Source organism: Callospermophilus lateralis, chromosome 8 (assembly GCF_048772815.1).
Source record: "Callospermophilus lateralis isolate mCalLat2 chromosome 8, mCalLat2.hap1, whole genome shotgun sequence".
NCBI lineage: Eukaryota > Metazoa > Chordata > Mammalia > Rodentia > Sciuridae > Callospermophilus > Callospermophilus lateralis.
In genome coordinates, this window is record NC_135312.1 from 59,884,577 (window position 1) to 59,912,463 (window position 27,887).

Sequence of the window (27,887 nt, forward strand, 5' to 3'; positions counted from 1 at the left end):
TTGCACCTGTTTCATTTTTTCACCTGCCTGCATTTGAGATGGTGACCACCATCTCAAAAGCTGAAGCTGAGCAAAGACAGGTGAAAAGTTGATTTCTTCTGTTTCATAGGAATCATATTCAAAGTTGAAGTAGTTTCCTTGCCTGAGAGCACAGCCATGCGTGAAATCCACTTAGCACCTATGACTTGTCGGCCTGTGTTGGCCGTTTGCAAGCTGTGTCATGGCCACTGCATCACTGTGCCTCCCACTAACAATGCCTCTGTCTCTCCACCTGCTCACCCAGTGCCAAGCATGCAGTTTGCTAAGGATTTGCTCCTAGTGAAGGAGAAAGATGGTGTCCTGCATGTTCCTATCATTCGGAGCGGAGACCTGAGCTATGAATCATCAGTGAGATGCTACACTCAGGGCCATTCAGCTCAGGTCATGGAGGACTTTGGGGAGAGAAGAAATGCAGACTCTTCACGGATTACATTTCTGAAAGGGGAGAAGGTAAGTGGAACTGTGGTGGCTTAAAGACAGCACTCTCTTCTTATCACCTTTGTTTGTCCAAAGGTAGTTAAATTAAATGAACTTGGAGCATTTTTTTAGAATTTCCTTACAAATTAATAATATTTTAAATAATGTCATGTATTCCATTTGACTATCTTCTTTGTCTCCCACTTGCAAACAAATACATATATCACTGTTTGAATTGGGAAATTTCAATAATGTGCAATGTTTTGGAAACTTAGTTCCATCAAATGTAACACTTTCCACTGATGTTACTTAAGGACTAAGAAATAGTTCTCTGATATCTGGGTCTTTCTCCCAAAATAATATGCATCCTAACACGGACTGAGTAGAGAAATGTTGAGCAGATTTGAGTCAGTGCAGTATTCTCTTGATAATGTACCCAAAGAGTCATGCATGTGGTCATGGGAACTCTGGAAAATCTCGTCGCTAAACGCAGCTGCATCAGAATAAAAGGATTCGACCACAGTGTATGTCAAAGGTTTATATTGAATGAGAATCCATTTTCCCCCTTTTGAATCTCAGTTTCAGATGACTGGGTCAGCTGTACCTCTTGGGTCAAGGCACACTATCCTCATTAGTCGGCACCTTTTTTATTTTTAGTTTGTTTATTCATTTCATTTTACTTCCATTTCCAGCCACATTCTCTTCTCCACCCATCAAACTTTTATGTTTAATCTGTATCTCTGATTTTATTTGTTCTATTAAAAATGCTTCTTATTTAGCATGCATGAGTTTTATTTATTTTTTTTTTTAATTTTTTTTAATTGGTTGTTCAAAACCCTACAAAGCTCTTGACATATCATATTTCATACATTAGCATACATTAGCTTCAAGTGAGTTATGAACTCCCTTTTTTACCCCAAGTACAGATTGCAGAATCACATGGGTTACACATCCACATTTTTACATAATACCATAATAGTAACTGTTGTATTCTGCTACCTTTCCTATCCTCTACTATCCCCCCTCCCCTCCCCTCCCATCTTCTCTCTCTACCCCTTCTACTGTAATTCATTTCTCACCTTGTTTATTTTCCCATTCCACTTACAACCTCTTATATGTAATTTAGTATAACAATGAGGGTCTCCCTCCGTTTCCATGCAATTCTCCTTTTATCTCCCTTTCCCTCCCACCTCATGTCTCTGTTTAATGTTAATCTTTTCTTCCTGCTCTTCCTCCCTGCTTTATTCTTAGTTGCTCTCATTATATCAAAGATGACATTTGGTATTTGTTTTTTAGGGATTGGCTAGCTTCACTAAGCATAATCTGCTCTAGTGCCATCCATTTCCCTGCAAATTCCAAGATTTTGTCATTTTTTAGTGCTGCGTAATACTCCATGGTGTATAGATGCCACATTTTTTTAATCCATTCATCCATTGAAGGGTATCTGGGTTGGTTCCACAATCTAGCTATTGTAAATTGTGCTGCTATGAACATCGATGTGGCAGTATCCCTGTAATACGCTCTTTTAAGGTCTTCAGGGAATAGTCCCAGAAGGGCAATAGCTGGGTCAAATGGTGGTTCCATTCCCAGCTTTCCCAGGAATCTCCATACTGCTTTCCAAATTGGCCACACCAATTTGCAGCCCCACCAGCAATGTACAAGAGAACCCTTTTCCCCACATCCTCGCCAGCACTTGTTGTTGTTTGATTTCATAATGGCTGCCAATCTTACTGGAGTGAGATGGTATCTTAGGGTGGTTTTGATTTGCATTTCTCTGACTGCTAGAGATGGTGAGCATTTTTTCATGTACTTGTTGATTGATTGTATGTCCTCCTCTGAGAAGTTTCTGTTCAGGTCCTTGGCCCATTTGTTGATTGGGTTATTTGTTATCTTATTGTCTAATTTTTTGAGTTCTTTGTATATTCTGGATATTAGGGCTCTATCTGATGTGTGAGGAGTAAATATTTGTTCCCATGATGTAGGCTCCCTATTTACTTCTCTTATTGTTTCTCTTGCTGTGAAAAAACTTTTTAGTTTAAGTAAGTCCCATTTGTTGATTCTTGCTATTAACTCTTGTGCTATGGGTGTCCTATTAAGGAATTTGGAGCCCGATCCCACTATATGTAGATCGTAGCCAACTTTTTCTTCTATCAGACACAGAGTCTCTGATTTGATATCAAGATCTTTGATCCATTTTGAGTTAACTTTTGTGCATGGTGAGAGGAGGGGATTCAGTTTCATTTTGTTGCATATGGATTTCCAGTTTTCCCAACACCATTTGTTGAAGATGCTATCCTTCCTCCATTGCATGTTTTTAGCCCCTTTATCAAATATAAGATAGTTGTAACTTTGTGGATTGGTCTCTGTGTCCTCTATTCTGTACCATTGGTCCACCCGCCTGTTTTGGTACCAGTACCATGCTGTCTTTGTTACTATTGCTCTGTAATATAGTTTGAAATCTGGTATCGCTATACCGCCTGATTCGCACTTCCTGCTTAGAATTGCTTTTGCTATTCTGGGTCTTTTATTTTTCCATATGAATTTCATGATTGCTTTATCGATTTCTACAAGCAATGCCTTTGGGATTTTGATTGGCATTGCATTAAACCTATATAGAACTTTTGGTAATATTGCCATTTTGATGATGTTAGTTCTGCCTATCCATGAACAGGGTATATTTTTCCATCTTCTAAGATCTTCTTCTACTTCTCTCTTTAGGGTTCTGTAGTTTTCATTGTATAAATCTTTCACCTCTTTTGTTAGGTTGATTCCCAAGTATTTTATTTTTTTTGAGGATATTGTGAATGGAGTGGTTTTCCTCATTTCCATTTCAGAAGTTTTGTTGCTGATATACAGGAATGCCTTTGATTTATGCATGTTGATTTTATATCCTGCTACTTTGCTGAATTCATTTATTAGTTCTAGTAGTTTTTTTGTAGACCCTTTTGGGTCTTCTAGGTATAGAATCATATCATCGGCAAATAGTGATAATTTAAGTTCTTCTTTTCCAATTTTTATGCCTTTAATTTCTTTCGTTGTCTAATTGCTCTGGCCAGTGTTTCGAGAACTATATTGAATAGAAGTGGTGATAGAGGGCATCCCTGTCTTGTTCCAGATTTTAGAGGGAATGTCTTCAATTTTTCTCCATTCAGAATGATGCTAGCCTGAGGCTTAGCATAGATAGCTTTTACAATGTCAAGGTAATTTCCTGTTATCCCTAGTTTTTCTAATGTTTTGAACATAAAGGGATGCTGTATTTTGTCGAATGCTTTTTCTGCGTCTATCGAGATGATCATATGGTTCTTATCTTTAAGTCTATTGATGTGGTGAATAACATTTATTGATTTCCGTATATTGAACCATCCTTGCATCCCAGGGATGAATCCTACATGATCATGGTGCACAATTTTTTTGATGTGCCTTTGTATTCGATTCGCCAGAATTTTATTGAGGATTTTTGCATCTAGGTTCATCAGGGATATTGGTCTGTAGTTTTCTTTCTTTGAGGTGTCTTTGTCTGGTTTCGGAATCAACGTGATGTTGGCCTCATAGAATGAATTTGGAAGAGCTCCCTCTTTTTCTATTTCCTGAAATAACTTGAAAAGTATTGGTATTAATTCTTCTTTAAAAGTTTTGTAAAACTCCGCTGTATACCCATCCGGTCCTGGGCTTTTCTTGGTGGGTAGTCTCTTGATTGCTTCTTCAATTTCCTCCATTGATATTGGTCTGTTCAAATTGTGTGTATCCTCCTGACTCAGTCTGGGCAAATCATATGTCTTAAGAAATTTATCGATGTCTTCACTATCTTCTATTTTATTGGAATATAGGTTTTCAAAATAATTTCTAATTGTCTTCTGTATTTCTGTAGCATCTGTTGTGATATTGCCTTTTTCATCCCGTATGTTAGTAATTTGAGTTCTCTCTCTTCTTCTCTTTGTTAGCATGGCTAAGGGTCTGTCAATCTTGTTTATTTTTTCGAAGAACCAACTTTTAGTTTTGTTGATTTTTTCAATAGTTTCTTTTGTTTCAATTTCGTTGATTTCCGCTCTGATTTTAATTATTTCTTGCCTTCTGCTGCATTTGCTGTTGTTTTGTTCTTCCTTTTCTAGGGCTTTGAGATGAAGTGTGAGCTCATTTATTTGTTGGTTTTTCTTTTTTTTGAGGAATGACCTCCAGGCGATGAATTTCCCTCTTAAAACTGCTTTCATTGTGTCCCATAGATTCCGATAAGTTGTGTCTGTATTTTCATTTATCTCTAAGAATTTTTTTATTTCCTCCTTTATGTCTTCTGTGACCCCTTGATCATTCAGTAACATATTGTTCATTTTCCATGAGATATAGGATTTTCCCATCCTTCTTTTATCATTGATTTCCAGTTTCATTCCATTATGATCAGATAAAATGCATGGTATTATCTCCACCCCTTTATATTTACTGAGGTTTGCCCTATGGCATAATATATGGTCTATTTTTGAGAAGGATCCATGTGCTGCTGAGAAAAAAGTATATCCACTTGATGATGGTTGATATATTCTATATACGTCTGTTAAGTCTAGGTTGTTGATTGTGTTATTTAGATCTATAGTTTCTTTATTCAACTTTTGTTTGGAGGATCTGTCCAATGGTGAGAGAGGTGTGTTGAAGTCACCCATAATTATTGTATTGTGGTCTATTTGATTCTTGAACTTGAGGAGAATTTGTTTTATGAACGTCGCAGCACCATTATTTGGTGCATAAATATTGATAATTGTTATGTCTTGTTGGTGAATGGTTCCTTTTAACAGTATATAATGCCCTTCCTTATCTCTTTGGATTAACTTAGTCTTGAAGTCGATTTTGTTCGATATGAGGATGGCCACACCTGCTTGTTTGCGAGGACCGTGTGCGTGGTATATTTTTTCCCAACCTTTCACCTTCAGCCTGTGTATGTCTTTTCCTGTCAGATGTGTCTCCTGGAGGCAGCATATTGTTGGATTTGTTTTTTTAATCCATGTTACCAGTCTATGTCGCTTTATTGGAGAGTTTAAACCATTAATGTTTAGAGTTACTATTGCTATATGGTTTGTACTTCCATCCATGTTTGATTATTTGTCTCTCTCACTCTTTTTTTTTTTTTTTTAAATTTAGTTTATTTCTCCATGATTAGCTTTCCCCCCTCCGTCAGTCTTTACTGGGGCACTTCCCACTGTTGGCTTTGGTTATTGTTTCTCATTTCTTCCTCGTGTAGTGTTTTGCCCAAGATGTTTTGCAATGCTGGTTTTCTGGCTGCAAATTCTTTTAGCTTTTGTTTATCATGAAAGATTTTTATTTCGTTGTCGTACCTGAAGCTTAATTTTGCTGGATACAGAATTCTTGGTTGGCATCCATTGTCTTTCAGTGTTTGAAATACGTTGTTCCAGGATCTTCTCGCTTTCAGTGTCTGTGATGAAAAATCCGCTGTTAACCTTATTGTTTTACCCCTGAATGTAATCTGCCTCCTTTCTCTTGTAGCTTTTAATATTTTCTCTTTGTTCTGTATATTGGATATCTTCATAACAATGTGTCTTGGCGTTGGTCTACTTTGATTTTGTATGCTCGGTGTTCTGTATGCATCTACAATTTGTATATCTGTTTCCTTTTTTATTTCTGGAAAGTTTTCTGTAATTATTTCATGTAGTAGATTACACATTCCCTTGGTTTGAATCTCTGTGCCTTCCTCTATCCCAATGACTCTTAAATTTGGTTTTTTAATGTTATCACATATCTCTTGGATGCTTCTCTCGTGATTTTTAACCAGCCTATCAGAGTTGGCTAGACTCTTTTCAAGATGATATATTTTGTCTTCATTATCTGACGTTCTGGCTTCTACTTGCTCCACTCTGTTAGTGATACTCTCATTTGAGTTTTTAATTTGGTTTATAAGTTCCTTCATTTCTAAGATTATTGTCTGATTCTTTTTTATAATCTCTATCTCCTGATAAAGATGCTTAACTTCTTCTTTTATCTGTTTTTGTAATTCGTTCTCAATGTGTTCTTTTGCTGCTTGAATTTGCTGTCTCGTATCCTCTTTAAGGTTCCATTCCATCTGTCTAAGGTATTCCTTGAGGTCTTTATATGACCATTTTTCTGATGAATCTATATTCTCCTGGATATTTAGGCCTTCCTGCATTGTTTGTACTCCTTTCCTTCCTTGCTTTTTCATATTGCTTCTTGTTCTGTTTGACTACTGAGGTGCTGATTACTCCTATAAATTTATTTGCTGCTTGGGAGGAAAGGTATTATAGGGGGAGGGAATAAGTCACCAAAGAGAATGAGAGTAAGCAGGCAGAATTCAAGGAAGGGGGAATATGAGAATTGAAAATAAATGCAAAGACAGAAGAAAAGAAGAGAGAGAGAAAGGAAACAGAAAATTAAAAAGAATTAAAAAGAAATCATAATTGCAATAATAAAAATGAAAATTAGTATTAAAAAATAAAATAAAATGAATTAAAAAAAATTTGGGGAAAACAACAACAACAAAAACAAAACAAAACCAATAAAAAAAAAAAAAAAGAAAAAAATTTTTAATACATGCAGTCTTAGAGTTCGATTCACTATTCTTCCAGTAGGTGGAGCTGTGCCCACCGGGCCACGCTTCTCCTCTCAGTAGGCGGGAGCCAGTCACTGTGCAGCAGCTCTTCCTCCTGGACTGGGCGGGTCTCTAATCCTGAGTGCACCGGTGATGCTCACCACAATATTGGCTACACACCAAGTCTGCTGTTCCTGTGAGCCCTGTTTTCAAGAACGCCTGGGCTCATTCTCCCTGTTTGCCATTCCCTTGGACCCTAAGTTTGTAGAGCTTGGGGCTGAGAACCCCCAGCAAATTTGCTTGCCCTCTGGTAGCCACGCCCCTGGAAGCTGGTGCAAGAGACCTCAGTTGTCAGCACTGGTGATAGCGGTAGCCGGGAATTCCGCCCCGCGGGTTCCGCGCCACTCCTGATCCCCCCCCCCTGCAAGAGCCGGGCGGGCGGGGCTTTTAGCAGCGCCCGGCAGGCGGGGACTGTCCACACGAGCACGGGGTTGGGGGTTGGGGTGGTTGTTTCCAGTGCCAAACCGCCAAAGGCGGCTCACAGAGCTGGGAAGGCAGGGCCCAGCCTTCCGTATGCTCGCTGCAATGTGTGAGCAGCGGTTTTTCGGCTGGGCCGGCGGGACTGCGCCCCCGCGGGAGCTGTTCACACGAGCGCGGGGGGGTGGGGGTGGGGGGGGGCGGGGGGGTGGGGGGGCGGGGGGGGCGGGGGGGTGGGGGTCGTTGTTCACAGCGCCGAGCCGGCGGGGGGGAGGGGGTGGTCGTTTGCAGCGCCGAACCGCCTCTGTGCTAGGCCGGCTGGGGCCCAAGCAGGCTGTGGCCGTTTGTAAGTACGCTGCAAAGTGTGGGCAGCAGCGGGAGTTTGGCGTTGGCCGTGAGTTCCTGCTGAGGTTCACTCTCTGAGATTCACTCGTCTGGGACAAAGTGACCCCTCTAATAGACTTACTAATTCCCGGCAGGTCTCCTTTCAGCGGAATTTTGCTAGAAGTCCCTCAGCAGGCCGCATGCAGGTGAATTAATGGGCCTCTCTGCTCCCGTTACTGCGGAGGCATTGAAAGTGCTGCCTCCTTGCCGGCAGCCATGTTGGGTCCCTCGCATGCATGAGTTTTAATTGATTAAAATTTTATTATGTTATGTCTTTTTCAATTTTTTACTGTTGTTATTCACCAGTATGTTTTAAGATCTGTCTGTGGACCTCTAATCTGTTGCTTCTGGCTGTTACATATATTTCATGGTGTGTATTTGCTATATTATGCACACTCAGCCATAGATGATAAGGAGTCTCAGGGGTTGCATCAAGAAAGCTCCTAACACTCCATCACCTCAAACAATGTTTCAGTGCACATATCCTCATACATAGTCTTGAGATAATTTCTTTGGATATGTATACTCAGGGGCAAAATTTCTAGACCAAAAGACATGCATGTGCTTAATTTGGGGGAAAAAAGTGTAAGAATACTTTCCAGAATGTCACTAGAAATGCAGGAGGGTTGCTACAAGCCTATATCCTCTTCAACACTTAACATTACTCATCTCTTTTTTTTTGCAGAGATAATTATAAGCATAAAGGTATATCATGTTTTAACTTGTATTCTCTAATTACTACTATTTTATATTCTTGTTAGCTTATTGGACTTTCAAATAGCTTATGAGCAGATTTTTCTTCTTTGTTCCTTATTTTATCATTTTATTATCTTTTTCTTACTGACTTTTACTACTTTTTTAAATATCCTAAATGTTAATTCTTTGCCAGTTTTACATAGTGTAATATCTGTCTATCTATATGTCTCTATATATATATCTATATATCTTTCTCTTTCTGTCACTTTCCTATGGTCTTCATAGTTCAATGAAGTTCTTCAATCTTGATGTAATCAAATGAATCAAAATTTTGTCTTTTTGAAATTTAGCCCAAGACCTTACCCATTGTAACTCACTCCAAATTTGTCCTCTATTCATCTCTACTACCAAAAAAAGATAGGTTAGTTCTCTGGGACTTTTAAGAGTTTTATACACCCATGACTCATAAAGGCCTGTCCTAGTTATATATTTTATTGGAATTTTACTCATTGAAGGTTGAAACATGCTTGTGAACACATGCAAACACTACAGATATAATCTTCAGCTTTGAGTCTACATGTCTGTATTTGCTTTAAGTTCAAACGAGGATGCTCTGTCTATTTAAGAGAGAATTTTAATTTAATGAAAGTATAAAGAAAATACAGCTTAATAGTCTGTATGTTACTCACATGACAGTCTATCATCATTCCTAAGCATGCTTTAGAATCTCCATTTCTTTGACTTGCAAAACAAAAAACTTTGAGTCTTGGCATATACTGTAATATCTTTTAAAAAGAATCCCATGAATCACCATTAATTTCATGCTTTCTATAAGGAATTTTTATTCTAGGAAAGATGTAAGAAAAGGAAAACAATCTTCAGGACTTAAAACAGGTTAACAAGTAACATATAAATGCTCACAGGGATTCCTTCCTACCATGTATTATGACTTAGGAAGTATCAGAGTGAACTCTTTGCCTACATATCCTTTGCAATGTAATAAGATAGTAGATTTAAAATGATCCAAATAAAAATATCTCACTTCATATCACATGGATCTACTACCGAGGCTGGTATGTTATCTAAAATTTTGTGATTTTGTTTTACATTTTTTCAAAAATGCAATCCTCGCTGGAGAATATTCAGTTTGAGAAACACTTGACTTTTCTCCACCAAACAGGTATTGGGTTGTATTCTCATTTTCAATTCTCAACAGTTTTCAAATAAGGTTCTATTTGGCAGCAGATTTGAGAGTTCTTTGAAATTTAAAGATTTTAGCCTAACATGAAGACGCTTTGAGTTTCTTTTAAAAACCATTCAGTTTTCAAAAGGAAAAAGTATGTTATGCAGACATCCAGGAAGTCCAATGATATGTCAAATACCCATTGTTGGAGGTCTGTTGTAACACATGCAAACATACTGAGTAGCCGAGGCAACATGTGGGAAAGCATACGAATGTTCTACAGGTGCTTTTTAGTGGGTGATTTGTTTTATTAATTTTGGTTTTCACAACTCATCACCAATAATTCAAAAGGGTTTGAAATGTTCTAATACCAGTCCCATTAGTTAGGTGGGTTCCCCTCAGGCATGAGTTGTTAGATGTAAACATTCTATTTTAGGGCTGCAATTGGATCCTTTTGAATTCATGTTGACTCTTTGATGCTGAAAAGAAGAAAAATAGTTTCCTAGGAAAACCAAGCCAGTTACTGATACCTTGCTATAGATTTTAATTTATCTTGTGCCATTGCCTCTAGGTAAAGAACTGCACTGTCTATATCCATGATGACTCCATGTTTGAGCCCGAGGAGCAGTTCAGGGTCTACCTTGGCCATCCTCTTGGAAACCACTGGAGTGGAGCCAGAGTTGGAAAAAATAACATGGCCACCATCACCATATCCAATGATGAAGATGGTAACAAAAGAAATTGCCTTTAGTTATTCTTAGGTTGATGGGACATGAAATGATATTTGAAAAACAAAAATGCTGTGGAAGTGCCTAATAACAGTCTCTGAATGTATATATCAAATGTTTGCAGCAAGTGATCACCCTCTATGGCACTCTGATAAGTTCAGGGTATTTCTAATCTCACTATTCCCTACATATTGCCAAAAGATAAGGAATAAGTATGATTAAAAGCTAGGACAGAAATGCTGACACAGAGAATAGAAACCATTTAAGTCATTGCAGATCAGGAGCAGATTCAGAAATACAGTCAGAATCAGTTGACTCCAAGGAACTGATTTAAAACACTGCTACCTTCCTGGAAAAGTTCAATTTTTCAGTCTCTTCTAACTGATTTGCCCTAAAACAACAACAACAACAAAAACCCAACTTATATTCTATAGTCAGGTGTTAGCAAAGAGTGGCCCAGGAAGAAGAAGAAACAAATCCTGTTTTGAATTAGGACTTCACTGTTTTTAAAGTAGATATTTTAATGAGTAACTATATAAAATATTGCAAACAGCAATATCTGATTTTTATTGAATATTTATGGTACATGCTAACCATGTTATAGTATTTCACTCAGTCCTGGCAGTAATCCTTTGAAATAGTTTTTCTTACCTAGGAGAAGAAACTATACTTCAGCAAAGTTATATAATTTGAACTGTTAATTGCAAAACTGTTAGCAGCAAAACTGGATGAGAACCAATATATATAATGAGAACCAATATATATATATATATATATATATATATATATTATATATATATATATATATATTAGAATTGGTTCTCATTCAGGTTTTTAGCCAGGCATGAGGGCATATGCATATATTCTCTCTCTCTCTCTCTCTCTCTCTCTCTCTCTCTCTCTCCCCCTCTCCCTCTCCCTCTCCCTCTCCCTCTCCCTCTCCCTCTCCCTCTCTCTCTATATATATATTGAACCCAGGGGCACTTAACTACTGAGCCACATCTTTAGCCCTTCTATTTTTATGTTTTATTTTGAGACAGGTTCTCACTAAGTTGCTTAGGGCCTTGCTACGTTATTGAGGCTGACTTTGAACTTGCAATCTTCCTGCCTCAGCTCCTGAGCCACTGAGATTACAGGCATGTGCCCTCATGCCTGGCTAAAATCTACACTCTTAACTACTGAGAGAGTTAGTGAGACTTGTAGGGTTCCTAATGAGAAATCAGGAACTGTTTTGGAATCATGTAAAATAAGAACAGCCAGCCTTGATGTTGAAGTAGTCCTTCACCCAAATAGATTTAGGTTCAAATCCTGAAGTGAGCCTCTCCCAGCACACAGATAACCTAATGATGGAGCTCAGCGAGGTAACAGTCCCACTGTTCCAGCAGCCTTCCTCATTTTAGCAACCATTCTTACTAAAGTCTCAAGTAGGGTTCATCTTCTACAATTAGAAAGACTAAGAGCAAGGAAGAGCGGGAAACAGACAAGAAACGTCTACAATATACTAATAATATCCTAAAATGGTATAAAACTTGTAATTGCTCCCAATTTTCCCATCTCTTCAATCTCACTCTCTATTATTACTATGACCACCACCCTACCCTTCCCCATGAGAATGTAATAGAAAAGAAGACATGATTTAAATATTTTTTGGAAAAAAAACCAAATTGTTAATCATTTCCTAATAATGACAGGAATGCCTCAGATCAGATAGTATTCGAAAGTTTTGAGTTCCTGAATTATCATTGTAGCCAGTTGCTAAAACTAACCATGGTTACCTAAATAACCAGTGAGGAGTTAGGAATAGCTGATTGTGGGGAGGTACTAGTACTGGGAGGGTGTATCCAGAAAACCAGAGATGAAGGATAGAATTAGTAAATTCAAGTAATTCAAGTAATATATAAATGATATAAATTATAAATCTTAGAAATTCATAGCTTATAAATAAAAAGTCGATTCATGGCATCAGTCAATAGCTATTTATCAAGGGTCCACTATGTCTCAGTCTCTTGATAAATTGTGCAAATTTAAAAACATTCTAGGAACAAAAAACAGAAACTTGGACATCATACACTTCAAAGTCTCTAAAAACTATTTCCCCGTTATATTGTTTTTAATATACATGTGAGAAATAACTCCTACAGGATCACAAATAAATTCCTTTTTCCAAAGCGTTGCTTAAGGGTAAATGCTGATTGATTTTTATGAATACAAGCCATTTTGCCTTGGTATTGTTAACTAATGTGAATTGTTCCCTCTTGTCATTATAAGGTATTTCTTGCCATTATAAGGTATTTGCATGGGAGTCTGGATTTTTTATGCTATTCTGACTTGCTCTTGTTTTCCTAACCGTGTTTCCTTAGCGCCCACCATTGAGTTTGAAGAAGCTGCATACCAAGTCCGGGAACCTGCAGGACCAGATGCCATTGCAATTCTGAACATCAAGGTGATCCGAAGAGGGGATCAGAACAGGACCTCCAAGATTCGCTGTAGCACTCGGGATGGATCTGCCCAGTCTGGTGTGGATTATTACCCAAAGAGCCGAGTCTTGAAATTCAATCCTGGTAATTGAATGTCAATTCCAAACTGTGGGTTTCCTTAATGGAGAGATGACTATCTTGTATGTGAAGAAAGGAATGAGCAGAGAAACAAAGTTGTGGCAATAACATAATGCATTTGTTGAGCATATATTTGAGGTTGCAAGTAAAACTTAATTCATAATCATGGCATGGATTTAAAAATCTCTAACATTAGAACATGCTGGGCATTTTGGTTTATTTAAAAGGGCATTTTTTTTATCCTTTGGTTTGGTTGAATGGTAGGAACACTTGGTTTTAAAATATATATCCATCCTTCAACAATCATTGGTGCAAAGCTATGCACTGGATCCTTCAGAGCTTGCTAAAATCTGGAAGGCATAATCCCTATGCTCAAGTTGATTTCACTTCTACTAGGAAATACACATGCCCTTTTATAGGCTTTCCAAAATAAGTGTACCCCAGAGAGAAACATGGAGATAAGCCAGAAAAGAGTGAAAGACAAAACAGATCACAACCAGGTGTCTGAAGTTTCAATGAGGAGAATGGACCAACTAAAGGGTTGAATTGTATGCTAGGTTTTTTCTTAGAACTTTCTGGAGCAGTGTAAAGTGGGTATAGATCCTGGCATCATTTTTAGTGTAGCCAGAGGGGAATAGCACTATTAGGTCTTTTCAAAGATGTCCTAGCTAGTGGATGGAAGGGGTGACTCAGAAATGGTGGAGGCTGGTGGTCATGGGTCCCTGTGTATCTCTTCTGCTCATTGGAGCCTTAATGGACTTCCAGCTCCATCCCATGTGTGTCTAGTTGATGCTCGCTGGAGAAGAAGAGCTCTTCTTCCACTTTTGCAGAAGGACCCCTCTTTTCTCCATAGGGATCTGGAGGAAAGATAGATCTGGAAGCAAGCTGGTCCTGATGTCTCTAAGAGAGGAAGAAAGGTCCTTATGATCAGGGATGTTTGTATACTCAAAGAATCATTTTACAGCAAAGGAAGGGTTTAAGCACTCTTCCAGGTGCTAAACCTCCACGGTGTGATCTTTTTGTGGAGACGGACCTGGCTCCTACTGCTTCTTAGGAGGCAATTTGGAAGAGTATGCAAGTACTCACAGCCACACAGGAACTCATGCTTAAGTGTAAATGGGAAAAGAAAATTAAGCAAAAAAAAAAAAAAAAAAAACTTGTAACCAGGATGAAGCATATTTTGGATCATAGATTTTTATTACTGCCAGCCAGTGTGTCAGGCAGGGGCCATTAATCCTCATATGGTGCTGAATAGTAATCTCTAGGACAGAGCCTCTACCACAGGTGGAATTTGGTCTGTCAAACAGATTCCTCACTTAGGATGGGGCTAAAGTGATTAGAAGTCACTGCATATATAGAAAACTTCTGTAAGGAAAGGTTATATTTTAACTTGACATCTCAGCAGTGCCAGCCCATGCTCTCTTAGGTATGTCTACTAATAAGGTTTTTGCTCTCTTTTTGTTCTGTCCTTGCTGAAGGTGTGGATCACATCTTTTTTAAAGTGGAGATTCTGTCCAATGAAGACCGGGAATGGCATGAATCCTTCTCTCTAGTCCTTGGCCCCGATGACCCAGTGGAAGCAGTTCTTGGGGATGTGACTACTGCCACAGTGACAATTTTAGATCAGGAGGCAGCAGGAAGTCTCATATTGCCAGCGCCACCTATTGTGAGTTGCTTGACACCTAGGATTGCTGCTTTTATGTCTTAGTGAATAGCAGATGAGAACTTGAGAGAAGTGGGACTTCTGGTGAGCTACTTCTTTGTTCTTCTAACAATGGTTCTCAACCAGGAGAATCTAGCCGACCATTCTCTCCCTCCAGAGGACATTTGGCAATGTCCAGAGACATTTTTGGTTGTCACAGCTAGCATCCAGTGAGTAGAAGCCAGGGATGCTGCTAAATACCTACAATGCACAGAACAACAAAAAGAATTATTTGGCACAAATGTTAATAGGGCCAAGGGTAAGAAGCCTTGTTCTGACGTAAGAGTAAGACCAAACCATGTAGGTAGCTTAGCTTGATAAAGACATTTTGCTCTGGTAGGACCTGGAAGATAAGAAAGTAGAACTTCCAATCTATTATCCAACATATTCACCCCACAAAGAGAGTTAAGTATATGCAGAAATGTGGTACTGTGCTTCCCAATTCAGGATGAACAGAATGAATGTACAGACTTTACATGTAAGAGGAATGTGCCTAAGATCACCAGGGGGTATTTAACACCTAATAGTGCAGTCAGAACAAGCCTTCTAACCTCCCTTAAATACTCTTTTACATTTTAAAACAGGAGATTATTTCAAATTGTGTTTCTTGTTTGACCATGGAAGAAATGCATTACCTTTGTTTACTCTTATTATACCGGGTGTGCTACTATGTACGGATAACATTTTAATACAACTTTAAGCTAGCAACTGCCAATCACAATATAGCTTTGGTTCCATGTGCAGGAAAATGAAAGTATTTTTTACATGTGTGATAAGAATCGACTTGGAATGCAGTTAACAGGACAATAAAGCTCTTAGCTCAGGCAGTAGGAGGATTTCCTGCACCACTAAAGATATGCAGTGCCCTTAAGGGTACCCGGCAAAGGATTATAAAACCTTCTGTTACATTTTAAAGAATCCCTAGAAATTAAGTGATCAGGAGTGTCTCTGGGCAAGGGATCTCCGATCTTCCCAAGAACCAACCTAACCTGAAGCTTTGCTGCCTTTCTCAGGTTGTCACCCTGGCTGACTATGACCACGTGGAAGAGGTTACCAAGGAAGGAGTCAAGAAGGCCCCCTCTCCAGGCTACCCACTGGTCTGTGTCACACCCTGTGACCCTCACTTCCCCAGGTATGCCGTCATGAAGGAGCGCTGCAGTGAGGCAGGCATCAACCAGACGTCCGTGCAGTTCAGCTGGGAAGTGGCTGCCCCCACTGATGGCAATGGGGCCCGGTCTCCCTTTGAGACCATCACTGACAACACCCCCTTCACCAGCGTCAGCCACATGGTAAGTCTGGTGGCCGGGCCGGGTTGGGGAGGAAGAGAATTGCTGAATCCCTTTGTTACTCCGATTCTGTCAAATTCCTTCAGATTCATGCATGGCATTTGGAATAACACAAATAAACAGATGCATATATAGTTTGTTCACTCTTATATATAAGAAAAGGCATTATAGTATGATAGAAAGAAAACTAAGCTGCTAGTCAGAAAACCTGTTCACAAACCCTAATTCTGCCTATTTTAATATGTGATGTTAAGAAGTTACTTGCCCTCTTGGTCTTAATCTCCTGATCTGCAAAACAATATTTCTTCTACTTAACAAGGTCGCTGACCAGTGTTACTATAAATGATAAAATAAGTCCAAATTTCTAGGTCAGTACCATTTAGAGATTACTATTCTTTTCACATATTTTTAATCATTCAAAGTATTCATATATAAACTCCTTCAGGACATGGATTAAGGTTTCTGTCATATTTGTATATCCCAAAGTAGCCAGCACTTTAGTAGCAACCTGTTTTACAAAAGAATAGAATGGCTGTGGAGTGATCGGCATTTTGCAAAGCCCTGTGGATGGACATGAAAAGAAATTCCTAAGGCAGTTACCGCCCTCAAAAACCTTTGAGTCCAGACCATCACAGAGCAGTGAACACTGCTATTTTCCACCCTTTGAAGCCAGTCCACTACAGTGGTTCCACACATTGCACCAGTGAAGCTGGTTCTCTTCCAAAAGAAACAAAAGCAGTGGAGGTTCAGGCTTAGCACAGAATCCAGCACACAGTCCTTGATTTTTTTATTGGAAGGGTTACTCATATCCATTGTCTTTAGCACAGCTTACTCAGAAAGCCCAGAGTTCTATTCTTTTGCACTATAACCTGGTTCAAATTTAAGTCATCTTCCTTATTATTAAAAATTGAAATGGCAAGACTTAACTTATTGTTTTATAAATATCTAATTCTGTGTCCAACAAAGCCATATTTGTATATTTGAGCTAATTTTATATATATATATATATATATATATATATATATATATATATATATATTATTTTTTTTTTAAGAAAGAGTGAGAGAGAGAGAGAGGGAGAGAGAGAGAATTTTTTAATATTTATTTTTTAGTACTTGGCAGACACAACATCTTTGTTTGTACGTAGTGCTGAGGATCGAACCCAGGCCGCACGCATGCCAGGCGGGCGCGCTACCACTTGAGCCACATCCCCAGCCCCCCAACTATATATTTTTTACAAATACAAAATTGATGACTCTTGAGTTTTTTGTCTTACAATGAATTGGTAAATAATACCCTTTTTCTCCAATTTCCTTTGCTTTATCTTTATTTCTTCATTTGATTTAATACCATCATACTGTATGCATTTTTATTATATGCCTCAAATCCCTACTGGAATAAGTCCATATATAAATAAATAAAGAGTTGGCAGCTAATTAAAAAAAAAGTCTAATGGAAAAATCTTCTTTAATTTTTAATGGACTTCAGTAAAAATTGTTTTCATGGGAAGAATTTATACATTCGTATGATTGCTTTGTGGGAGTTCTGAGGCATACAGAACTACTAATTAATTTTTCTCATTATGTACTTCCTTTTGAGTGTGGACACATACTCCTCGCGACCTACATTGCCTCTGCACAGATTGTTAAGCCCTCTTATTGTTCCTATATATCTGAAAATGTGAAGGGATCTATATGAAGACCCTCAAAGGCTGGGAGGAGTCAGAGGTCAAGTTCTCAGCGTCTAGCCTGCATGTTATTGTGACCCTTGTGGGTCTAAGAGTGGAGCAGTAGAAAAGAAAGAAAGAAATACTCCTGAGGAGGAAGCATCTCTCTTCAGTATCCAAACACCATTGTCATCAAGCAAGGGCTAGAGCCCAACATGTATAGGAGCCAATACCACAGCACTGGGTTCTTGCAGAAAGAAGCTTTATTACAGGGATGACTGATAAGGGAATCAGAAGCTAAAAGCTCAGATCTGCCTCCCAACTGGTTGATAGTGGAAGAGGATGGGAGAGGGGAGAGCTGTTTGTTGATTGGATGTATTTTTTCCCCCAGGGGAGTTAATGTTCTGTGTGAAGGCCTTTGAGCCTGTGATATCATTGACCAAGAATCCTAGAATAAATTGAGGAATTGATGTCTAGGTGTAAAGCCCTGCAAGGACCTTAGCCAGTTTCTCTATGCTCCCAGCAACAGTGGCTTGGAGGCCAATCAGGCTTGCTGAAAGGTCTGAAATATAGTTGGGTAGTCCTTTTGCTAAACTAGTACACAAGGAGAACAATACTGTTCATTGGTAACCAGGCATGTTAGGACTCTTGCCCCCACATCTGTCTTTTCCATCTTATCTCCTTAGACTGTAAGTACTCACTGCTCTGTCCCTAGTGCCTGGTTCATGGTGATAAGTCAGTGGTTATGTGACAAATGAATGAATGAATCAGAGGATGGACAGATTAGTGGGTGGGTGGATGGATGGCTTTCCCAAGTTACTTTGTGCCAATAGTTTATTGTGTCATCTAACCCAGAAGACACCGTGTAAGGACCTGCTCAGATTGTATGTACATGTCTGAGGTGTTTTATTCTTCTTCTAGGTCTTAGATAGCATTTACTTCAGCCGGAGGTTCCATGTGCGCTGTGTGGCAAAGGCTGTGGATAAGGTGGGCCACGTGGGGACCCCCTTAAGGAGCAACATTGTTACCATTGGAACAGACAGTGCTATCTGCCACACTCCAGTGGTGGCTGGGACAGCTAGAGGCTTCCAGGCACAGTCCTTCATCGCAACCTTGAAATACCTGGATGTCAAACACAAGGAACATCCAAACAGGTCAGGCAGGTGGTCCCTTCCACCACAAGTGACTTTTCCGGTATCCTTTATGTGCTTTCCAGGTGGCACAGATCAGTGAAAAATGCTTCTGCAAAATAAATGTAGTGGTGATTTTTGCTTCAAAGTTTTTTTTTTATTATTATTCAAAGATCCCTCAAGGTCTGTCCCTTGTCTATTTTCCTAGCCTCTTAGCCCTCACCTTAACATTTTTGCTTGCCAGTCCACCCACAAAGAATCACAGATAAATTCCCAAGGGCTTCCACCTCTTTTAGATTACATGCCTTTACCATCAGCTCCAACTCTCCCACCCCCTTCTACTTCCTACAGTTAAATCCTGCTGTCCTATGATACCTAGCTCATAGCTTCTCTTCTAGGAAAATCTTCATCATTTCCTCCAATTTAATTTAGAGGCTCCTCCGGCACCTGCCAATGCCTCTTTCAGAGAATTGTCATCATTTTTCCTCTCTATCCACATGGTAGATGGTAAAACCTTAAGGGCAGAGACCATGATTATTAATTTTGCATCTCCTGTATACCTAGTTCAGTGCTATTTGGCCTAAGAGGCATTTGCAGCATATCTGATGAACAAATGAGTGATAGCACTGTCTAAACTCCATGCCACTAGACTATTTTTCCTGTGCCACCATGATTTTAATGGGAGAGGGATAATTTCAATTTTTTTATAGCAAAAGGGAATTTACATACACCATAGGTATTCATTAAACCTTGCAAAGTTTAAGTGTGTACTTTAATGAACAACTGAGTTCAGAGAAATGGGGTTTGACTGTGAACCCCCAAATACACAAATTCCTCTCTTTTTTCCCCAAATAGAATAAAACTTGTTTTTGTAAAAGATCAATAAGAGAAGTACTCAAAGTACAACTGACTCCTTCTTAGGAAAAGGGTCATCCTCTTTACATCTGAGGCTCAAATTCCTCTTTAAAATGTGGTTCTTTGCTTGCAGAGGCAACCTATGTATACTCAAAACACACCTTCAATAAAACATGCTGAAAATGTAAACTCATACAATGAAAACAAATGCAGCCTATAAGTACAGTTCTGTTGTGTCGCAGTCTTAACCAATATTTATTAAGCTCATATTTTCTTTAGAATTGTATACTGCATGCAGTGAAAAAACAAAAGGAAAGAAAGAAATGGTTCTTATCCTCCTAGTGGGGAGGCAAGATAAGCAGAGCCTCCAAACACACAAGAAAAAGCAGCCCATATGTATAAGTCATTGATTTCCTTGTCCAAAGGTCACCTAGAGTAGAGGAATGTAGGTGAAGGGAGAACATGCTGCAGTTTGAGGCTACTGAGGGCCAGGTGTAAGATGTTGGTGAAACTTACAGACAAAGAAGGGAGGGGGCAGTGTTTATTTGAGGAGAGATCATGTGAGTAATGAGACATTATATTTCTAAGATTTTGGCTGGGTGGGGAAACTGGCCTTAGAATTTAAGAATTCAATGATTTTTTTGCTTTCATTGCTGGAGATGGAACTCAGCACCATCATACATGCTAGGTCTGTACTCCACCCTATTTGCAGCCCCAATGATACTTTTTGACTCAAATAAGTACTATAAAATACATGAGTGTGGTACCCTCCCAGCTTCCACAGATTTTCATTGAAACAGAACAGGGGCAGCTCCCGTATCGGTCATTCAGCTTTAGCTCCTGAGGATACAAACCTTCCATTTAAAGCAAAAGAAATCTTTAAAGTAATTTGTGGTTGTGATGTTATCGTATATAGGAAAAAACATCTCTGATTCCTGATTGCTATCAGTCTTGAGTCTGGAGGATCTCTTGGGGGGAGAAAGCAACCCCACATGTATATCCACACCCTCATGTTCAGATAGAAATCGTACATGGCAAGCTGCAGGGGAAGGAAGATTGCTAAATTCATTGGTGAAAACAGATTTGTGATGAAAAAGAAATGCATCCTACCGACTATTCAGAGCATGCAGATAAACACTTGTTTCTGCCCTTTCTCCCCTAGAATCCACATTTCAGTGCAGATCCCACACCAGGATGGAATGCTGCCTCTTATCTCCACCATGCCATTGCACAACTTGCATTTTCTATTATCTGAGTCCATCTACAGACACCAGCATGTCTGCTCCAATTTAGTCACCACCCACGACCTGAAAGGCATCTCAGGTGAGGGTTGAGCTGGGTACCGGTTTCCCCATACATCCTGTGCAGTGACTTTGGGGGGTGTGGCTAAATGGGGAAAATCTCTGCTTTTCATGCTTTCCTGACATCAAAATATGCAGATAATTTTTCCTTCTTAGCTAGCATCCAACATAGGGACAATAAAGTGAATACAAAAGAATAAGGACTCTGAAGTCAGATTGACTTAGATTCCAATCCTTATCCCACTACCTATGCAACTGAACAGCGAAAGCTTGACCTCTCTGAGCTGCTGTTTTCTTGTTTATGGCATGAGGGTAAATATTGCTACTAATCTAGGTGAGGATTAAATGTGTTGACATATTTAAAGTGCCTACTGTGGAAAATTTTAGTCCCTTCCCTCCCCTCTAGAGAGCATTTTTGGGTCTCTGCTCTAAAATTCCAGGATAGCAGCCTCTTTGGAAAGCTGAAGTGCAAGTGTTAGATGTTTAAGGATGAATTCTCCAGAAGCAGGAGCTGAGAAGTTTGGGGTGTGAGGCATTTTTTTAGGGCTCAGCACCTATCTAAAGGAAAGAGAGGAAACAGGCCTGGGTAGAGGGAGAAGTCAAACTCCACTGCAGGCCCACAAAGCAAGAAACTCTGGAGAGATTTGTCCTACTTCCAGCCCCAAAGGCCAGACTTCATAGCCCACCTCATTTGGTCACTGGATGTGGGCTTCCCAGAAAGTCATGACCTTGGACTGAGCTATTCTGCAGCTGTCACCATCGTGAAGGAGCTGAGAGCAAGGCAGTGGGCACATCTCTGTGTTCACCACAGCAGACATTTGACTTTACAAAGAGTCCCGTCTGTTTCCATTTACCTTAGCAAGTGCACGTTAAAAGCACGTTTCTTCCCTCACAACTAGTAAATCATTTAACAGTGTTTTTGAAGACAGAAATGCATTCATATGCTCTTTCATATTCATTTAACATCATTTTGGGTAGTGATGGTCTTTATTCAATAGAATTAGTTGAGGGCAGAATATTCTTAAATCATGGAGCTACACATCAAAGTTTAATTGGTACCCATAAGCTGCTAGTGGGAGAAACATACCATGTTTAAACACTGAAACTTTGCACCTCTTCCTGTTTGAAAACCATTGGATTCAACACAGGCCAATTGAGTCCCTTGTCTTTGTGGGACAAAGGCTGATTGCTGGTGTCAGGCATTCTAAGAGATGCATTAACTCTTTTAAAATTCTATCATCACTTTAGTACTATACAAATTTTAAATTCAATGTGCTAAAAATTGTATCTGTATTCAGCTCTGTGCTGCATAAAGGTCTGTTTTAATTCAGAATAGTTCGCTTGCTTGGCAGCTTTTGATCCAATAATTTTTGCCTGTAGCAGGTGAGGTTTAGTCAAGCATCATTAGCCAGCTATTTACTCATTAAGACATTTTTCCCCAAAGTTCAGAAACCATAGAGGGAGGGAGAAGAGAGAGTCTGATGTTGGTTTGCTGGCTTTCCACAAAAGCTGTTCTTTAAATTGGTCTTCAGAAATAGTAATTGTTCAGTGACTGAACCATGTAGTAAATCCATTTCTTTTTTCTTTTTTGATACTGGGAATTGAACCCAGGGGTGCTTAACTACTGAGCCACATTCCTAGCCCTTTTTTGTATTTTATTTTGAGACAAGGTCTCACTGAGTTGCTTAGGGCCTCACTAAGTTACTGATTCTGGCTTTGAACTCACAATCCTCCTGCCTCAGCCTCCCAAGCCACTGGGATTAGGTGTGCACCACCACACCCAGCTAATAAATGATTGTAAAGTAAGTAAAACAGAACCACACTGGCCAGGTCTACAGGTGAAGCTACAGTGTGTTTCTTTTCTGAGATCTATCTTCTTCATTTGTGGTATCATTTGTCCACCTTTTCCTCCCTGGTACCTGGAGTTCTCTGTGTAACACCTGACAATGGGCAGTGATGCTCTTTACAAGCTCTTCTCACATACTCTGCATTGGGAGCTCTGGGTTGCTCTATTGATAGTCAAATGAGAAGAAAGCTCTCTCAGTGTCAAAAATGAGTCTCTTCTCCCTATCCAGCTTCTAGGCATCCTCAAGCTGAGTTACCATTCTTTGTCCCTTCCCTCTCTGGCAGAGGCAGGTTTCCTGGATGATGTGGTCTATGACAGCACTGCCCTGGGTCCTGGATATGACCGTCCCTTCCAATTTGACCCCAATGTGCGGGAGCCAAAGACCATCCAGCTATACAAACACCTGAATCTGAAGAGCTGTGTGTGGACCTTTGATGCATATTATGACATGACGGAGCTCATTGACGTCTGCGGGGGCTCTGTAACTGCTGACTTCCAGGTGGGTGTTCTGGGAGCTCCCGTTCAAGGGCTACATGCACGTAGGTGCTGGTACCAACCCTGTTCATTCCTGGAGGACTTCAGGTGGCACTTTGCTTCCAGAACTGGGCCAACCCACTGAGGGATGCTTCTTTATAAGTCTCTCAAGCAAGATCTTGGCAGCATTGTGGCTAAATCCCAATGTCCTGTAAATTAAGTTAATAGGCGGGTGGATTATTGTTTGGCACAGTTATTTACATAAAAATTTAATATTTACTTCTCTGGGCATTTTTGTTTTTCCCTCTGTATATTTTGTAAAGTTGAAAAGATCTACATTTGATAGCAAGGTTGTCACCACAGTGAGTCAGAAAGGCAGGTATACACCCCGACTTTCAGAAGACAAGAAGAACACTCTTGGCCTAAGCACTGAGGAGAGATAACACCCATTCCATACCTATTCCAAACTAACAACCCCTGTGGGAGGAAGAGGGAGAGAGAACACAATTAAATATTAGTGGCAACTGGAGATTTTATAGCAAGAAGCCAGGGTCATAGAAGAGCAGGGCAGTTGTATCAAAGGACAGAGAAACTAGGCTCATCCATCCTCATGGGAAAATAAATTCTGAAACAGTTTTCATCCCACTTTGAGAACTTATCTCAAAGAGACAAAAATTAACTAGGTGTTTGTTTTTCATTTCAAATCAGATTTAACTTCACTGAAGGAAGGAACTTGGGGAGGACGTAATCATTTAGGGAAAGTATCTTTGATTAAATTTTGTTGTGTTCTTTGCAGTATCTCTGTCCCCATTCCTCTTGTTTTGTATACACTACTGCCCTCTACTGAATAGAATTTTAAGACTGTCTTGGGTTTTGTTTCTATTTTTGCAGTTGCGTAACCTACAGTTGCTGGAAATTGCGGAAATGATTGTTCCTCTCCTGGAACAATGAAAAAATAGTACTCTCTGTTCTCCGTTATTTTGTTTCGATTATACATTTAGATTTTTTCAGAATATGTTTCAAAACTCCAAAGACAAGGATTTTGTATTAATTTTGTCCCACTTTTTAAATCGACACAGAAAAAATATGTACACAGAAGTATTTCGTTGTTTTGGGTTTCTTTAAAAATAATTGGAATTGCTGAAATGTCATAGAAAAATATAGAACCCAGAACCATTCCTAGTTTATATCTTTCTCTATCAAATATTAGCAGAATTGGATGAAATAAAACTTCTTGGAGCCTCCTCTGAAATTCTGACTCTAACTCAACATGCGAAAGTACCTAGCACAGTGTCTGGAATAAAATCGGTCTGCAGCAAACAGTTGTCAGGGGATTTTTACTTTTTAAGATTGAAGTCTAAAAGAGAATGAGAGAGAAACAAAGAGGGGAAAATAAATTTTGCCATCCACCTAAAGGATTGTTAAGGTTCTAATATCAACAATTATGGGGTTGGGGCAGGAGTATTTAGCAAAAGCTGTGTTTTAATGGATAGATGTGGCATAAAATCCAGTTAAATCTGGAAATTTTCTAAAGAAAACAGAATATGTCATGTCCAAAAGGGACATTTAAGTGAATATGAAATTATCAAGTCTTTTGAAAAAGCTGACATCAAATTTTCAATCCCTGGCAACTTCGAAAAACACTTTTTAGAAAAATTGTTTTTAATGTCTTAAATATTGATAAAGCATTTGGTTCTTTTCCTTAATTATCCATAAAATTCCTTTACATTATATTTTTAAAGCTATCAAAGCCTATTTTATGCATTTTGATTCATTATACACAATTGCAGCACAACTTTTCATTTCTCTGGTTGTACATGATGTAGCATCCCACCATATGTGCAGTCATACATGTACCTAGGGTAATGAGGTCCATCTTTCCTGCCTCAACCAAAGGAAATATAAGTCCCTTAATGTGTTATAGTATTTGTCCAATGATAAAATAAAATTATTTCCAACCAACTAACTTAGCTTTTTGTTAAAAAAGAAATTCATATTTTGGGGGAGAAATATATAAAACATTTTTAAAAATGAATAAAACAACTCCCCCACTTACACACATAAACCCAGTTAGCTTTACCATGAAAGCTTTTACTATTTTTCTTGTGATCTTTCCATCCAGTTTTGTTCATTTCATAGTAAAACAAATATCGCTGGGCCAAATTAATAGCAGTAACAGGAACCCTTTTAGAAAGAAGTGTTCCCGCTGCCTTTTCAAAATTCTTTCCAACACATTTTACAGGATAGGAAATTATCAAAGCCATATACAGCTTTGAGCTGTGTGTTGTTAGCTGCCCAGATATGATCTCCAGGTCTTTGTTTCTGGAACAAGAAGCAGGAGTCCTCACTAAAACTTCCTGAGCCTGGCACTGTTCCTCCCAGGGGACGGACTTGGGCCTCTTCCCGGTCATGGTTGATTCCGGCTGTCCTGCAGGTCACCTGCAAGCCATCAGCAGAGAGAGAATGCAGTGAATGGTAGAGCCAGCAGGTCCATCTCTCAGGAATAACTGTGATACTTTAAATTTTCAGCTAAGACTTCTAGCAACTAGAGAGTAGAAGTAAAGCTAATTCTCACTCTTCAGAGGTGTTTTGTTTAAAAAAAAAAAACAAAAAAACTTTTGTTCAAAAAAGCATTGCAGATCATTCCATCTAAAGAAGCATCCTGACCATTTTCTACCCTCTTTATTTCTTTTTTGTGGTGCTGGGGATTGAACCAGGGCCTTAGTGCATGCAAGGCAAGCACTCTACCAATTGAGCTATATCCCCAGCCCTTACTTAATTTTTTTAAAAATTAAGTTCAGCTGTGGGCTCTTGATTATTATTGGATGAGTGCATGACTGAGTGAGTGGAAATTGAACTAGCTGATGACCACATGCCCTTTCACCTGGAGAAGCAATAAGCCTCTATGCATGCATACTGTTTCCTTGTCAGGTGAGGGACTCCGCTCAGTCCTTCCTGACGGTGCACGTGCCTCTCTACGTGTCTTACATCTATGTGACCGCCCCCAGGGGCTGGGCCTCTTTGGAGCACCACACGGAGATGGAGTTCTCCTTCTTCTATGACACAGTCCTCTGGAGAACAGGTATGCCTATGGACAGCTTCACTGTTCCTACCTCACACTCAGTAATCAAGATTAAATATGCAGTGACTGTTGATGGCAGCTCTATTCCTGACTTCCTTTAGAAAGTCACAGGACGGCTGCCTGAAGTCTGGAAAGCGCATATCTATGGTTCCTTAGAAAAAGCCATGTCCATATCTGCTGACCCCAGAAGGGGCCCAGAATAGAGGATGGCAAGTGACAGTGGGTCCTAGGCTGCCCATCAGGGATTCAGGGAGTACCTGTTCTAATGGAGTGTGATCATGCTTGGCTTCACCTGGTTAAAAACAGTGTAGCTCATCTTGTTTAAGAAGCAAAGGATCTTCAAATTAGATGCAAGGAAATGGGAATATGTCAGAACCACTTGATGTGATAGGTTAAGCTACTTACTTGATTCATTTGACATCATTGGCTCCTTTGTTGATTCTCAAAAACAAAGATTTTAACAATGCTGAATTTTTAAAATGATATTCACCTCAGGCTTGTCCCTATTCTTTCCCCTTTCCAAAGAGCCCCCCTGGGCTGGATCTGAGATGGCCCCTCTGCCAGCAGCATGCACCTCAGTCCCACTGAGTGTCCCCACTGAGGATCCGCACTGGGGACACACACCCCTTCTCCCATGGCTATTACAAAAATGTCTCCTAAAACTGCCAGGTTCTCTCCTCCACTCATTCCAATGGGGCATCTTTGGTATTGTTGTTCTATTCTTTTTCTCTTTTCGAGTGTCCTATACTTCAACAGGACCCCAAACCCACTTCCCCTTACTTCTACTTCTCCCATTACTCCCTCCCCGACCCCAGATAAAGCTGATGCACTTTATCTGCACACATGGGACTTCAGGAGTTTTCTTTAGGGAGGGCTTCATCTCAGTAACTCACTTAAGTGGCTTAAGCTCAGATCATTTATTGACTTTATATTCTTTATGGGAAGGTAATTTGGTTTTCCCAATAACTTGGTCCAGATTATTCTTTGAATTTTGGCTTTGGTTTTATTGAACTTTGTTTTTCTCCTTCAGTTATTCTTTTTGGGGGTCCTTATGAACCTGCTGGGCATCATGACTGCGGTTGTCTTCTAAAGCCACAGCTTGCTCATGCTGTGTCTATACAGCTGGCCTTCTCCACGCTTCCCTCTACTTCTCCATTGGTTTGAGTCCTAGCTAGCCATCAGGACTAATGACTTTATTAATACTGAAAGGAAAATACAATATGAAGCAGATACACTGTAATCACTTCTTGATTTATAAAGTTTGATGCTAAGAAATTTTAGATTCATTATTTTTAGAACTATTGGATGAACTCTATCTAGATGTATGAAGAGTCTATGTCAAGGACAGAGGAACTGTTAAAAAAAAGCCAAGTGGAATGAGCTGTCATACTATTTAATGGCAAATATTTCTCTAGAGTCTATAATTTTCTCTTGTGTCACAGTCAAATAAATACACAGTCAAATAAATACATCTTTACTTAAAGATGACCATGAGATAACTTCAAAGTAGGCTGTCATT

General features: G+C 39.4%; 1 protein-coding gene across 1 annotated transcript in view; it reads left to right on the top strand.

Annotated features, from left to right (window-relative positions):
- Positions 1-27,887, top strand: part of Fras1 (Fraser extracellular matrix complex subunit 1) — a 424,900-nt gene that overhangs the window by 377,004 nt on the left and 20,009 nt on the right. The window contains exons 59-67 of the mRNA XM_076864881.2: positions 284-489; positions 10,315-10,471; positions 12,832-13,032; positions 14,505-14,692; positions 15,742-16,017; positions 18,602-18,834; positions 20,828-20,988; positions 23,097-23,311; positions 26,218-26,368. Of these exons, the coding sequence (XP_076720996.2) occupies positions 284-489; positions 10,315-10,471; positions 12,832-13,032; positions 14,505-14,692; positions 15,742-16,017; positions 18,602-18,834; positions 20,828-20,988; positions 23,097-23,311; positions 26,218-26,368 (1,788 nt within the window). The remainder of the gene's footprint in view (positions 1-283; positions 490-10,314; positions 10,472-12,831; positions 13,033-14,504; positions 14,693-15,741; positions 16,018-18,601; positions 18,835-20,827; positions 20,989-23,096; positions 23,312-26,217; positions 26,369-27,887) is intronic.